The sequence below is a fragment of the Pholis gunnellus genome (assembly GCF_910591455.1).
Source record: "Pholis gunnellus genome assembly, chromosome: 19".
NCBI classification, from domain to species: domain Eukaryota; kingdom Metazoa; phylum Chordata; class Actinopteri; order Perciformes; family Pholidae; genus Pholis; species Pholis gunnellus.
In genome coordinates this window covers 21178270-21190562 of record NC_136546.1, presented here as the reverse complement: position 1 = coordinate 21190562, position 12293 = coordinate 21178270, and the positions used below count along the sequence as shown (strand labels likewise).

The following is a 12293-nucleotide window of genomic DNA, read 5'->3' as shown; positions in this document are numbered from 1 at the left end:
GCAGAAGCTAAACTGATCGACCAATCAGCTTTCAGCCTGTTGTTGTGTTAAAGCGGCGCAGAGGATGGACGTGCCGACGTTTAAGCTCCTCACACACCTCTCGGGGAATCTCCCTGTCGATCTAAGAGCTGCACAGGTGCACCCTGGGAGCCGAGGTCCTGTCTCAATCAGCAAAGACTGGACATCAGAGAGTTTTGAATCAGCCAATCAGATCGCTGGACCGAGGTCCGCTTCAGGAAACGAGGATCTGCATGAAAACCTCTTCCATCCTGTCTTCTGCTCAGAAATGTTCTATTTAATTGTATTCATGATTTCATTCTCTCGTATCTATCATGTTATTTAATGGTATCTGTTCTCTTGGATTTATTATTTAGACTTTGTTGGATGTTTTACTGTGAAGCACTTTAGAAATAAGTCGAGTCGAGTCGGTAAAAGTCTGAGGAGCTTTAAGCTCTCTCTCTGTAATGTAACTGTCTCCTCGTTCTTCTGTCCAATAAATAACTTTTACACTGACCTTTTTTAAATTAACGACAACATATAAAATATCACTTAATCTGGTATTTTCCACTTTTATTACAGCTGTCATATATCTGTCATCACAGCAGCTGCTGCTGTCGTCCATCTGAATACTGTGTGTGTGTGTGTGTGTGTGTGTGTGTGTGTATGTGTGTGTATGTGTGTGTGTGTGTGTGTGTGTGTGTGTTAATGTCAGTTTATCAGCGCAGCGTCGTAAAGCTTAACTGCAGACATATGGCCAACAGAACATATCTCCCATCAGACCTCTGTGCGTGACTGTAAGCTGGACATTTAAAAGAGTTTTACTGCCTCACTTAAAAATGAAACCTTCCTCTGTGGTTTTTATTTCTTTCAGTCTTTTTTATCTGCTTCATGTTCTCACAGAACATTTAAAATGATCAGAACAAAACAGGAGCAGCTGTGTTAGAAAATGTAAATGTATAAAAAAAACTACGACTCCCAGAATGCATCACGTTCAGAGGCTTCCTAGTTGAAGACGTTCTACACTAGTTGAAGACGTTCTACCCTAGTTGAAGACGTTCTACCCTAGTTGAAGACGTTCTACACTAGTTGAAGACGTTCTACACTAGTTGAAGACGTTCTACCCTAGTTGAAGACGTTCTACACTAGTTGAAGACGATCTACACTAGTTGAAGACGTTCTACCCTAGTTGAAGACGTTCTACACTAGTTGAAGACGTTCTACACTAGTTGAAGACGTTCTACACTAGTTGAAGACGTTCTACACTAGTTGAAGACGTTCTACACTAGTTGAAGACGTTCTACACTAGTTGAAGACGTTCTACCCTAGTTGAAGACGTTCTACACTAGTTGAAGACGTTCTACACTAGTTGAAGACGTTCTACACTAGTTGAAGACGTTCTACCCTAGTTGAAGACGTTCTACCCTAGTTGAAGACGTTCTACCCTAGTTGAAGATGTTCTACACTAGTTGAAGACGTTCTACACTAGTTGAAGACGTTCTACACTAGTTGAAGACGTTCTACACTAGTTGAAGACGTTCTACCCTAGTTGAAGACGTTCTACCCTAGTTGAAGACGTTCTTCACTAGTTGAAGACGTTCTACACTAGTTGAAGACGTTCTACCCTAGTTGAAGACGTTCTACACTAGTTGAAGACGTTCTACACTAGTTGAAGACGTTCTACACTAGTTGAAGACGTTCTTCACTAGTTGAAGACGTTCTACCCTAGTTGAAGACGTTCTACCCTAGTTGAAGACGTTCTACACTAGTTGAAGACGTTCTACACTAGTTGAAGACGTTCTACACTAGTTGAAGACGTTCTACACTAGTTGAAGACGTTCTACCCTAGTTGAAGACGTTCTACACTAGTTGAAGACGTTCTACCCTAGTTGAAGACGTTCTACACTAGTTGAAGACGTTCTACCCTAGTTGAAGACGTTCTACACTAGTTGAAGACGTTCTTCACTAGTTGAAGACGTTCTACCCTAGTTGAAGACGTTCTACCCTAGTTGAAGACGTTCTACACTAGTTGAAGACGTTCTACACTAGTTGAAGACGTTCTACACTAGTTGAAGACGTTCTACCCTAGTTGAAGACGTTCTACCCTAGTTGAAGACGTTCTACCCTAGTTGAAGACGTTCTACACTAGTTGAAGACGTTCTACACTAGTTGAAGACGTTCTACACTAGTTGAAGACGTTCTACACTAGTTGAAGACGTTCTACACTAGTTGAAGACGTTCTTCACTAGTTGAAGACGTTCTTCACTAGTTGAAGACGTTCTACCCTAGTTGAAGACGTTCTACCCTAGTTGAAGACGTTCTACACTAGCTGAAGACGTTCTACCCTAGCTGAAGACGTTCTACACTAGTTGAAGACGTTCTACACTAGTTGAAGACGTTCTACCCTAGCTGAAGACGTTCTACACTAGTTGAAGACGTTCTACACTAGCTGAAGACGTTCTACACTAGCTGAAGACGTTCTACACTAGTTGAAGACGTTCTACACTAGTTGAAGACGTTCTACCCTAGCTGAAGACGTTCTACACTAGCTGAAGACGTTCTACACTAGCTGAAGACGTTCTACACTAGCTGAAGACGTTCTACACTAGTTGAAGACGTTCTACCCTAGCTGAAGACGTTCTACACTAGCTGAAGACGTTCTACACTAGCTGAAGACGTTCTACACTAGTTGAAGACGTTCTACACTAGTTGAAGACGTTCTACACTAGTTGTTGAGTTTAATCTGTAACCTGGTTTTCCTTCATGCTGTGATGTTCATGATGTTTGTATCCTCTGTGTTCTTGTGTTTGAAAGTATTGAGGACCATCAGACTGTCACTTCATGCTTTATTTCTGCTCTGCTGAACACGGATCAGAAGCTCTAACTCCTCTCTGTGTTCGGAGCTTCACAGTTTGGACGCCGCTCTCTTCTGATTGGCCGGAGCAGCAGCGATGGCGGCCGCGGGTCGACCAATGAGCCGCAGCCGGCTGACTCCTCCGTCCGGGCTGATGGTGAGACGGACGTGACTGACGGGCGAGTGGAGAGCGAGCTCCTCGCTGTAGAGATGTCTGTGATGAGGACGAAGCTGCAGCACAGTGAGGAAGACAGGAAGTAGTTCAACACACCTTCATTGCCTGATCAGAAGTACAAATATCCAACGATATATGTATATATACATATATATACATATATATATATATATATACATTTATATTTAATGAAAGCTGATAAACTAAACTTTGATGTTATGTTCGAGGTTTCTTCCATTTAAATGACATCGTAATGTAAATATTACCTGAAATCATCTCACACTATCACGTGTTTGTTGTCAAAAAGAGATAATTACTTTCTTAAATTAATTGCAGCGTCCAATAAATATGAAAAAGGAGAATTCTACATCCAGACGTCCACGTGCTGAATTAATGCTGACTCATCGAGTACACTGGGAAACATTAGTCATCAGAATGAATCCATCAGGAACAGAAGAAATATGACTAAAATCAATAAAACGCATTAGCTATAAGTAGTATATATGTGCACCTTTAAATACACATATGATCGTATTCATTTGTTCTTCAGAGACATTCTGTAGTTTATGATTCTTGGTGTCGGGCTCAAATAATTCAAAGTTGTGGATTTTGAGTTGAAACCCCCGAAATGATAAAAAACTATATTTTCCACTCCTGTGAGTTTTGGTTGGCTGGCGGCCATCTTGGCAAACAACAGAGCTTTTTACAGTGTGAGTGAGTTTGAACTTGAGCAGAGCGAGTCTGCACAGTGAGCTCTGTAGTCTCTCCATGAGTCCCTCCCCTCTGTCACATGTCTGAAGATCTGTCTGGAAACAGAGATCGTCCTCGTTAAGATTCCTTTGTTACGGATATTACGTACTTTCTGAGGGGGGAGGAGGAGCTGCCATTCCACAGAACTCCACCTGGTGCTGATGCACTGAGCTTCCTCCTCGGGGGTCAAAGAACAAACCTCAATCCTGCAAGAGTCCGGGAAGTTACCTGCATGGAAAGACGCAGGTTAAAGTATTCTGCTCACGAGGAACGGCTGAACAAACAGAGAGCAGCAGCTGAGGAGCGCGTGGACCTTTGAAGTGGTTGGTGTCCACCTCGACGCTGCTGATGAGTCCAGCGTGACCGAGAACAAACACCGCCCACTCCCAACCGGGGACCTGCAGGATCCCTCGCTGGTCCACCTGCAGGACAGGGAGGCGGTTTTAAGAAGATTCAGGGGTCAGATTGAAAGGGGTGATGGTTTAGACAGTGAGGACATTTAGGGGGAAACTAAGGAGGATTTTAGAAAGAAAGATGCTTCTTAATCGTGAGGACATCTTTGAAAGAGGGAATGCTTTAGAAGTGAGGATCATTTTAACGGTGAGAGATCATTCTAACATTTTGTCTCTTACTTCCTGACAGGCCTGTGACAGAATCATGTTCACGTTAATGTTCACTTCAGTGTTTGTGTTTAAACCTTCAGGTCTTTGGGTCTGTCCAGTCTGCGGGCCGTTTCCCAGCCGTCGGCCATGTTGGCAGCTCGGCCGGGACCTGAAACACAACACGCCAGTGTTACCGGTTCACCAGTTCACCAGTTCACCAGTTCACCAGTTCACCTGTTTACCAGTCCTCCCACAGACAGCAGGTGAAGCCCAGTGAGCAAACCTGACTTAACATAACGTAATAAATAAGAAATAAAACTTAATTTCCAGTGTTACCAACAGTAAACATGAAATTAGATGCACAAATTATTTGTGTTGATTCCAACCAATCATGTTGCGTGGATGTCCAAAGTGGGCGTCGCTGTAACCGAGGCAGACTCCCCCATTGGTCAGAGCCACCAGGTCGACATCCTGGTGGGGGGACACAGACGACCAGTCTCTCTGCCCAACGCCGTAAACCCGCAGTCTGGCTATCCCTCCATCTGATGAGATAAGAACACACTGTACACTTTCATCCTGATCATTAGTATTTGATTATGTGTGTGGGTGTGTGTGTGTGTGTGTGTGTGTGTGTCTGTGTGTACCTGGGTGCATGTTGAGGCGCAGGTGTGTGACTCTGTGGTTGAAGTTGACCTTGAAGTAGTTATGGCAGCAGTCTGAGTATCCAGGCTTCAGCTCCGACACACACACCAGCTCGGGCCACGCCTCCGAGCCCAGCTGTCAATCAAACCACACGTCAGCTGTCAATCAAACCACATGTCAGCTGTCAATCAAACCACACGTCAGCTGTCAATCAAACCACATGTCAGCTGTCAATCAAATCACATGTCAGCCATGAATTGTGCCATCAATGACACGTCTAAAACTGACTCTAGAAAGGAACGTATTGCGTCACGTGACTCTAGAGAGGAACGTAGAGCGTCATTTGACTCTAGAGGGGAACGTAGAGCGTCATTTGACTCTAGAGAGGAACGTAGAGCGTCATGTGACTCTAGAGAGGAACGTAGTGCGTCACGTGACTCTAGAGAGGAACGTAGAGCGTCATTTGACTCTAGAGGAGAACGTAGAGCGTCATGTGACTCTAGAGAGGAACATAGTGCGTCACGTGACTCTAGAGAGGAACGTAGTGCGTCACGTGACTCTAGAGGGGAACGTAGAGCGTCATTTGACTCTAGAGGGGAACGTAGTGCGTCATTTGACTCTAGAGGGGAACGTAGAGCGTCACTTGACTCTGGAGAGGAACGTAGAGCGTCATGTGACTCTAGAGGGGAACGTATTGCGTCATTTGACTCTAGAGAGGAACGTAGAGCGTCATTTGACTCTAGAGGGGAACGTAAAGCGACATTTGACTCTAGAGGGGAACGTAGAGCGTCATGTGACTCTAGAGGGGAACGTAGAGCGTCATGTGACTCTAGAGGGGAACGTAGAGCGTCATTTGACTCTAGAGGGGAACGTAGTGCGTCATGTGATTCTAGAGAGGAACGTAGAGCGTCATTTCACTCTAGAGGGGAACGTAGAGCGTCATGTGACTCTAGAGGGGAACGTATTGCGTCATTTGACTCTAGAGAGGAACGTAGAGCGTCATTTGACTCTAGAGGGGAACGTAAAGCGACATTTGACTCTAGAGGGGAACGTAGAGCGTCATGTGACTCTAGAGGGGAACGTAGAGCGTCATGTGACTCTAGAGGGGAACGTAGAGCGTCATTTGACTCTAGAGGAGAACGTAGAGCGTCATTTGACTCTAGAGGGGAACGTAGAGCGTCATTTGACTGTAGAGAGGAACGTAGAGCGTCATTTGACTGTAGAGGGGAACGTAGAGCGTCATTTGACTCTAGAGGGGAACGTAGAGCGTCATTTGACTGTAGAGAGGAACGTAGAGCGTCATCGTTGGAAGCTTATGACCGCGGAACAGGCGTTATTATTCGACGGGTTTTGAGTGAGAACGTGTTGACACGTCACACATCAGTGTTACCTTGGCGACAGCAGCCAGCTGGTCGTCGGAGGCGGCCATGCCGGTTCGGTCTCCCTCCAGGGTGAAGGAGGGAGGTTTGTCTGGTGAAGAACAGGTCAGTGTTAGTTCAGGACAGTCCCATACAACAGCTCTGCCACAACATCTATCCCCATGAAGATCATGATCTTCACTCTTTGGTCACTTAGTCAGAAATGTTTCAGTCCCAAATGTTTCCAGCTGAGTCACAGTTAAAGGTTAAACTGTATGTCGGCGGCCATCTTGTCATTTCTGTTTGTGTTTCCATGTTTTCTATCAGCGGTTTGCTTCCTAGTGGACACATAAGATGAAACCAAAGCAAATACAAACAGCCCAAAGGACCATTGAGTCTCTATGTGTGCACCTTTTAAAGTGTCTAACACAATAACTCATTTTGTTCTGTGTGCACATACCAATAGAATCAGTCACAAATTCATTGTAAAATATTAATTTCTTGTAAATGAAGTTTCTTTGGTAACAGCAGACCCGGCGTTTGAACTGCAGGAGAAGGTTTGTGTTAACGTTTGTCATCTTTCTCATGAAGTAAAAAGAGTCTCATAGTTCAGTCTGATGAGGATCAGAGCAGCTGGTACCCAGACAGCCGGCCTGGATGGAGACGGAGGGCGAGTGGTTTCCAGTGAAGAAGGACGTGTCGACATCAAGGCCGTAGATCAGTCCTGGTACTCCCAGCTGCACGATGCTCCAGTCATGACCTCCACAAAGAGTTAGAGAGAAGAAGTGACCTCAGACAGAACAGATACATCGATGTATGAGCACTCAGAGTCCATGGATGCTGGAGGTCACGTTGCATTTAATCTCAAAGAGAAAGATCGATATCAGTTCATTGCAGACATATTTACTGATGAGTCAGCTGATCAGTAAGAGTCACAGGTTTAGTTTGAGGACGTTGAGTCTCCGTCACACAGTTTGTCCTCCAGAGAGCGCTGTCTCGTCTCTTAAAGAGACCAAAGAAAGAACATTTTGATCTGATGTGTTTCTGTAAGAAGTATTCACATCTCGATTTATTTTACCTTTACATTATATATATTATTGTGAAACAATGCTGCAATTACTACAACTCATAGTACTATTATTATATATGATGTATCACAGTATTCTCTTTTGTTTGATGTGTACTTTGTGTTATTATATTTGTACAGTATGTGGTGTGTACAGTATAGTATTCATACTGTAACATTACATCTCTTATGATGTTATTGTGTATATTGAACTCATTATTCACTCCTATATAGAGAGGTGATGAACTTATATCATCTAAGATATTGTAATGTGTACTTAACCTCCATTTATTTATTTATTTATTTATTTATAAAGAATTGTTGTTTTTCTGTTTTCACATCTGAAGTTTTCTTCTTATTGAGTTGTGTGTATGTGTGTATATATATAATTAATAATAATAACACATTATTATTATATTTGCAGGAGGTACAAGGATTAATTATTTAACTCCTATCATTGTCCCTAATATTTCTTACATTTTGAATTTACTCACATAAAAAATAGGATTATTATTATTATTATTAGCATTATTATTAATATTAGTAGTAGTAATAGTAGAAGTAGTATTGTTGTTGTTATCATCATTAACAGTGTTATTAATGTATCACATGATATATTGATACATTGAGTCAGTAAAGCTTCGTTGCAGGTTGTTCTCTTCCACTCGAGGCTCAAATCATTTTAAGGTTTTTGTTCATTATTAAAGAGACATTCATGTAAATAGATGTTTATTTTTAAGAACATATAAACTGTGAGCATCATAAAGTTTTGAACATAACTGTCCAAACTGAAATGTAAACCCCACACTGAGTCATGATACTAACCCGTCGTCCTCTTCCTCCTCGTCTCCCATCCATCCATCCACTTTCCAAACTGGCTGAAGGCCGAAGCGCTGAACGTCGGCGTCTCTCTCTGGACGAACACACAGTCATCACATGAATATTCACAGAACTAACCAGCACAACGTCACTGATGCTGATGATCTCTGTTTGGTATCAGTCACACATTCACCGTCCTGCTGCCACAAATACTCTCTACAGCAGCAACTGTGGATTCATCCGCCGCTGAAAATAGTTCCCACCAAAGTCACTGTTTCCTCCTGTTTGTGTGATGAAGACTACAGTGAGTCAATGATGAAACTATAGATTTGTGTTTGTAAAGAGTGACGCGTCCTTTAGGAATCAATGAGCTTGGAGCTGAGAGACAAAGACAAAATAAAATAACTTTTTCTTTCAAGCTTAATAATTGTGTAGCCACCAGGGACGGGTGAGTAGCCAATGACTGATTTAATGTGTAGCCTTTGGTTCTTAATGAACACTCCTGATGTGTTCAGGTAGAGTCCAGACTGTGGGACACTGCTGCACCGAGACAACTGGGAGTCTTTTGCACATGGCCATCGCCGTGCGTCAGCTGCTGTTTGAGGGTTTTAATGCTTTTCTAACAGATTTCCCTCATTTGACGCTGCTTTTTGTAAACCTGAGCCAAAGTTCGTGGGATTTAATGTTTTCAAGGAAGCTGTAACTGATCTGGTGTGTTATGATTTCTCTTGCATGTTGCCTTCAGCAAACAGCGTGTCGTTGGAAAAGTACTTTTAGGGTTAGGTACCTACCACTGAACCACAGCAGCATACCATCGGCCACTTTTCCATCTCGGCGTTACTGGTCTGAGGTTATCTTCATGAGTTCAGTTAAACCGTTCATTAAAGATTTTATGATTTTATTTGTTTTCTTCTAAACATGCAGTAAATTGTGAGTTTTGTGATGTAATACAAATGTCCCTTTATTATTTGAGAACATGTGTTAAACTGCAACAATTATGTATTGAATGTCTATTGTTATTCTTTTATTTGTTGGGAATTAAATGCTAAAGTATTGGGTTGTATTACCCTTTTGTAAATAAACAGTAGCATTCTGGCATATACCGTAAAATCACCGTAAAACCCAGTTATCCTACTATCACATAACGTAATCCAGTATACGGTAAGATACCGTAAAATTAAATTGCTGGTGTCCCTGCTGCCAGTAAGTTTCCGTTATTTTACGGTGGAATTGTTTAGAGTGTAGAGTTCAGTTGATCGAACTGAAGTGCTCGTGAAATGAAACGACCTCCTGCTCTCCCACCTCGTGTCTTCATTCATGATCTTGGAAGAGAAGATGGTTCTCCTGCGTTAGTGTTGTGTTAAAGGAGTCTAACTGTGCAGCTGAAGTCAAACCTGAAGTTGTACCTTCAGCAGGTTGGCAGCAGGAGCGAACCATTCGTCTGTAGCAAAGATAACCTGGAAGAACAACAACACAACACGCTTTATATCAATAACAACCACAAAATGAAAATATGGACAATAAAGCTACAGGACTCCAAATATTAAAGGAATAGTTCTCCATCGTGAGATGAAGGCTCATTCACTCTCATGTTGGATTCAGATTAGTGCAGATCGATAACACTCTCATGTCTGTACAGTAAGAATAAAGCTAAGCCAGTTAGCTTAGCTTAGCACAAGGATTAGCAACATGTGGCCCGACCCCTGGGTCTGGACCCACTGGACTAAAGTGTATATGAAGAAGTTCAAACTAGCTCCACCTTGAACATGCTGCTCTAACATCGATGCATAGACATAAACAGCTGCATATTAAGTATATTCATGTGTTTGTGATTAGCATGTTGTTGATAATATTATTATTATATTATTATTATCTGATACAACTTTATTGTCTTGCATCACTCGCTCTGAACAATAAACAGAATATCATAAAAATAGGAAACATAAAACTGTGGCAGAACCATCAGAGGACAGGACACATACGTGTGCATGTATTCAGTGAATCAATCCATCTGAGTGTATTTCTGCAGCTCCGTTACAGTGACTCACCTTCCCACCGACCGCCTCACAGGCCAGATCATTGGACTGCAGGAAGTCCGGCTCTGCTGCTGCCTTCACTGCTGCTCTCCTCTCTGCCATGGTCACACTCTACTGGAGTTTCCACTGAAACACCAAGAGAAATGTTGAAGCAGCTGAAGGACAAAGTTCACCGGCTGTTTATTTAGACAGAGTGAGGGGTCACTGACTTCATGCACCAGCAGCCTCGTCTGTTTTAGGAGGTTTGTTCTTTAGAGAACATGTCCGGCTGATAGTTGGCCTTTATCCTCGATGAACCGGTAGAACAATTGGAGGATGAAAAAGACACCTACCACCTCTGATAGGCTGATGTTAGGAAAGATTCACTCGAGCCGTGGTAACAATCATTAAACAGACATTTATTCTTTGCAAAGAAGGAGACGGAGTTGATTCACATACAGTAAACATGGATCAAGGCTGCTCGGAGTTCTGACTCTGAGCCTCGTGTATTTATACCAAGTAAACAGAGTCACAGGATATCTACGTCACGAAAGCATAACACACACAAACTGCCTTCATACAGCATATTCTAAGTATCACACTTTAACAATTCGTTCTAGTACAAAGGTCACTTTTATAATCACAAGACGCCGTGAAGTATTGACGCCGTCTACAACTTTATTAATCATTACAAGCAGTGCTGAGTGTTCCTGTGGAGACTAAACAGCTGTGGTGCTTAATGTCAGAGGACGTTCACACAACGAGGACAGGGTGCCATAAAAATGATCTCGTAAGGACACCAGACTGTAAGCACACATTATCATTATCATTTAGATTTTGACATCTACCTCCTCTGATAGGCTGACGTCTACCACCTGGTGGACAGGTTTTGACGTCACACTGGTTTTATTTTAGACTTGGACTCTGAAGTGATGAGAGTGTGACGGAGTCCTCAGATCAAATGCACAAAGACACCAGGACTGACAGGAGGACGTGAGCAGCTTCTTCTCTCCAGTGTTTCCTCCACATGAAGGTCAACGTGTCTGTAAACTGACCTGAAGTCAGTTCAGCAGGTGAGAATCCTACAGAGGAATCTGTACATGTTTGATCATCAGGATCACTTTGATCACTACGTGTTGTTTCTCTGTTTAACTGGAGAATAGAACGATGTTTCAAAAGATAGATTTGTTGTATGCAGTAGAATTCACTTCCCTTTTACACACCAGATGTCTGCACCGAGATTAAACGGTTAAAGGTTGGTTAGAAAGGGTTAAATGAAGACATTTGTAAATAAAACTGAAGTCTGAGCCGGGGATCGAACTGCTGATCCTCTGATTGAAGGACGGCCCTGCGCTCCACTTAGCACAGTCGCCCAAGATCAGTTCTAGACTATGGCTGTGTGGTATATAGGTCGGCGTCTAAAACCTCGTTGGGAAAACTGGATGTAATACAAGCATTAAGAATATGTAGTGGGGTCTGTAAAACAACATCTGTGCCGGCATTACAGGTAGAAATGGGGGAAATGACATCAGAGTTGAGAAGAATCCAGATCACGATGACATATTGAGTCAGTTTACAAGGACATGACAACCATCCAATAATAAGTGCAATTGAGCCGTGCTGGGAACATGAAAAAAGGCCAACAAAGAGCTTTGGTTGGGTTGTGAAGAAGAAGGCTAGTGAACTAGGTTTACTGGATAGGAGTTATTCTCCAGCTGTGGTCCAGATGTTGCTCCTTGGTTACTGCCACAGCCTGAAGTTGATCTTGGCCTCCTTGAACTGATGAGAGATGAACGTGGGGGAAACTGTAAGATCTTCAAGTCATACATCAGTTACCACAATTAAATACAGATGTATGGATCTAAAGACCCTAACACTGGTAGAACAGCAGCAGCAGTAATCCCAGAAATCCATTTGGAGTGTGGGAAGAGACTCAGTGATGACTGATCTGTGTTCACATGTGAGATGATGGCATATTATTGCCTTACAGTGGGAGAGGACGTCACACCAGAGAG

General features: G+C 42.8%; 1 protein-coding gene across 1 annotated transcript; it reads right to left on the bottom strand.

Annotated features, from left to right (window-relative positions):
• Positions 1-2894: 2894 nt before the first annotated feature.
• Positions 2895-10425, bottom strand: allc (allantoicase). Its single transcript, XM_079180395.1, has 11 exons — positions 10312-10425; positions 9670-9720; positions 8270-8357; positions 7019-7138; positions 6411-6490; positions 5023-5155; positions 4765-4920; positions 4474-4547; positions 4090-4198; positions 3886-4004; positions 2895-3082 (listed from the first exon to the last, which is right to left on the bottom strand). The coding sequence occupies exons 1-11, from the start codon at positions 10399-10401 to the stop codon at positions 2903-2905; spliced, it is 1200 nt and encodes a 399-aa protein (XP_079036521.1). The 5' UTR covers positions 10402-10425; the 3' UTR covers positions 2895-2902.
• Between the last annotated feature and the right edge of the window lie 1868 nt (positions 10426-12293).

Excerpts from the sequence above, each read along its gene's own strand:
- allc (XM_079180395.1), bottom strand. The coding sequence starts at position 10,401 with ATGGCAGAGAGGAGAGCAGCAGTGAAGGCAGCAGCAGAGCCGGACTTC. Across the intron at positions 7,139-8,269 it reads GAGGAGGAAGAGGACGACGG|GTCATGACTGGAGCATCGTG; the intron begins GTTAGTATCATG and ends CTCTTTGTGGAG. Across the intron at positions 5,156-6,410 it reads AGCTGGCTGCTGTCGCCAAG|CTGGGCTCGGAGGCGTGGCC; the intron begins GTAACACTGATG and ends TTTGATTGACAG.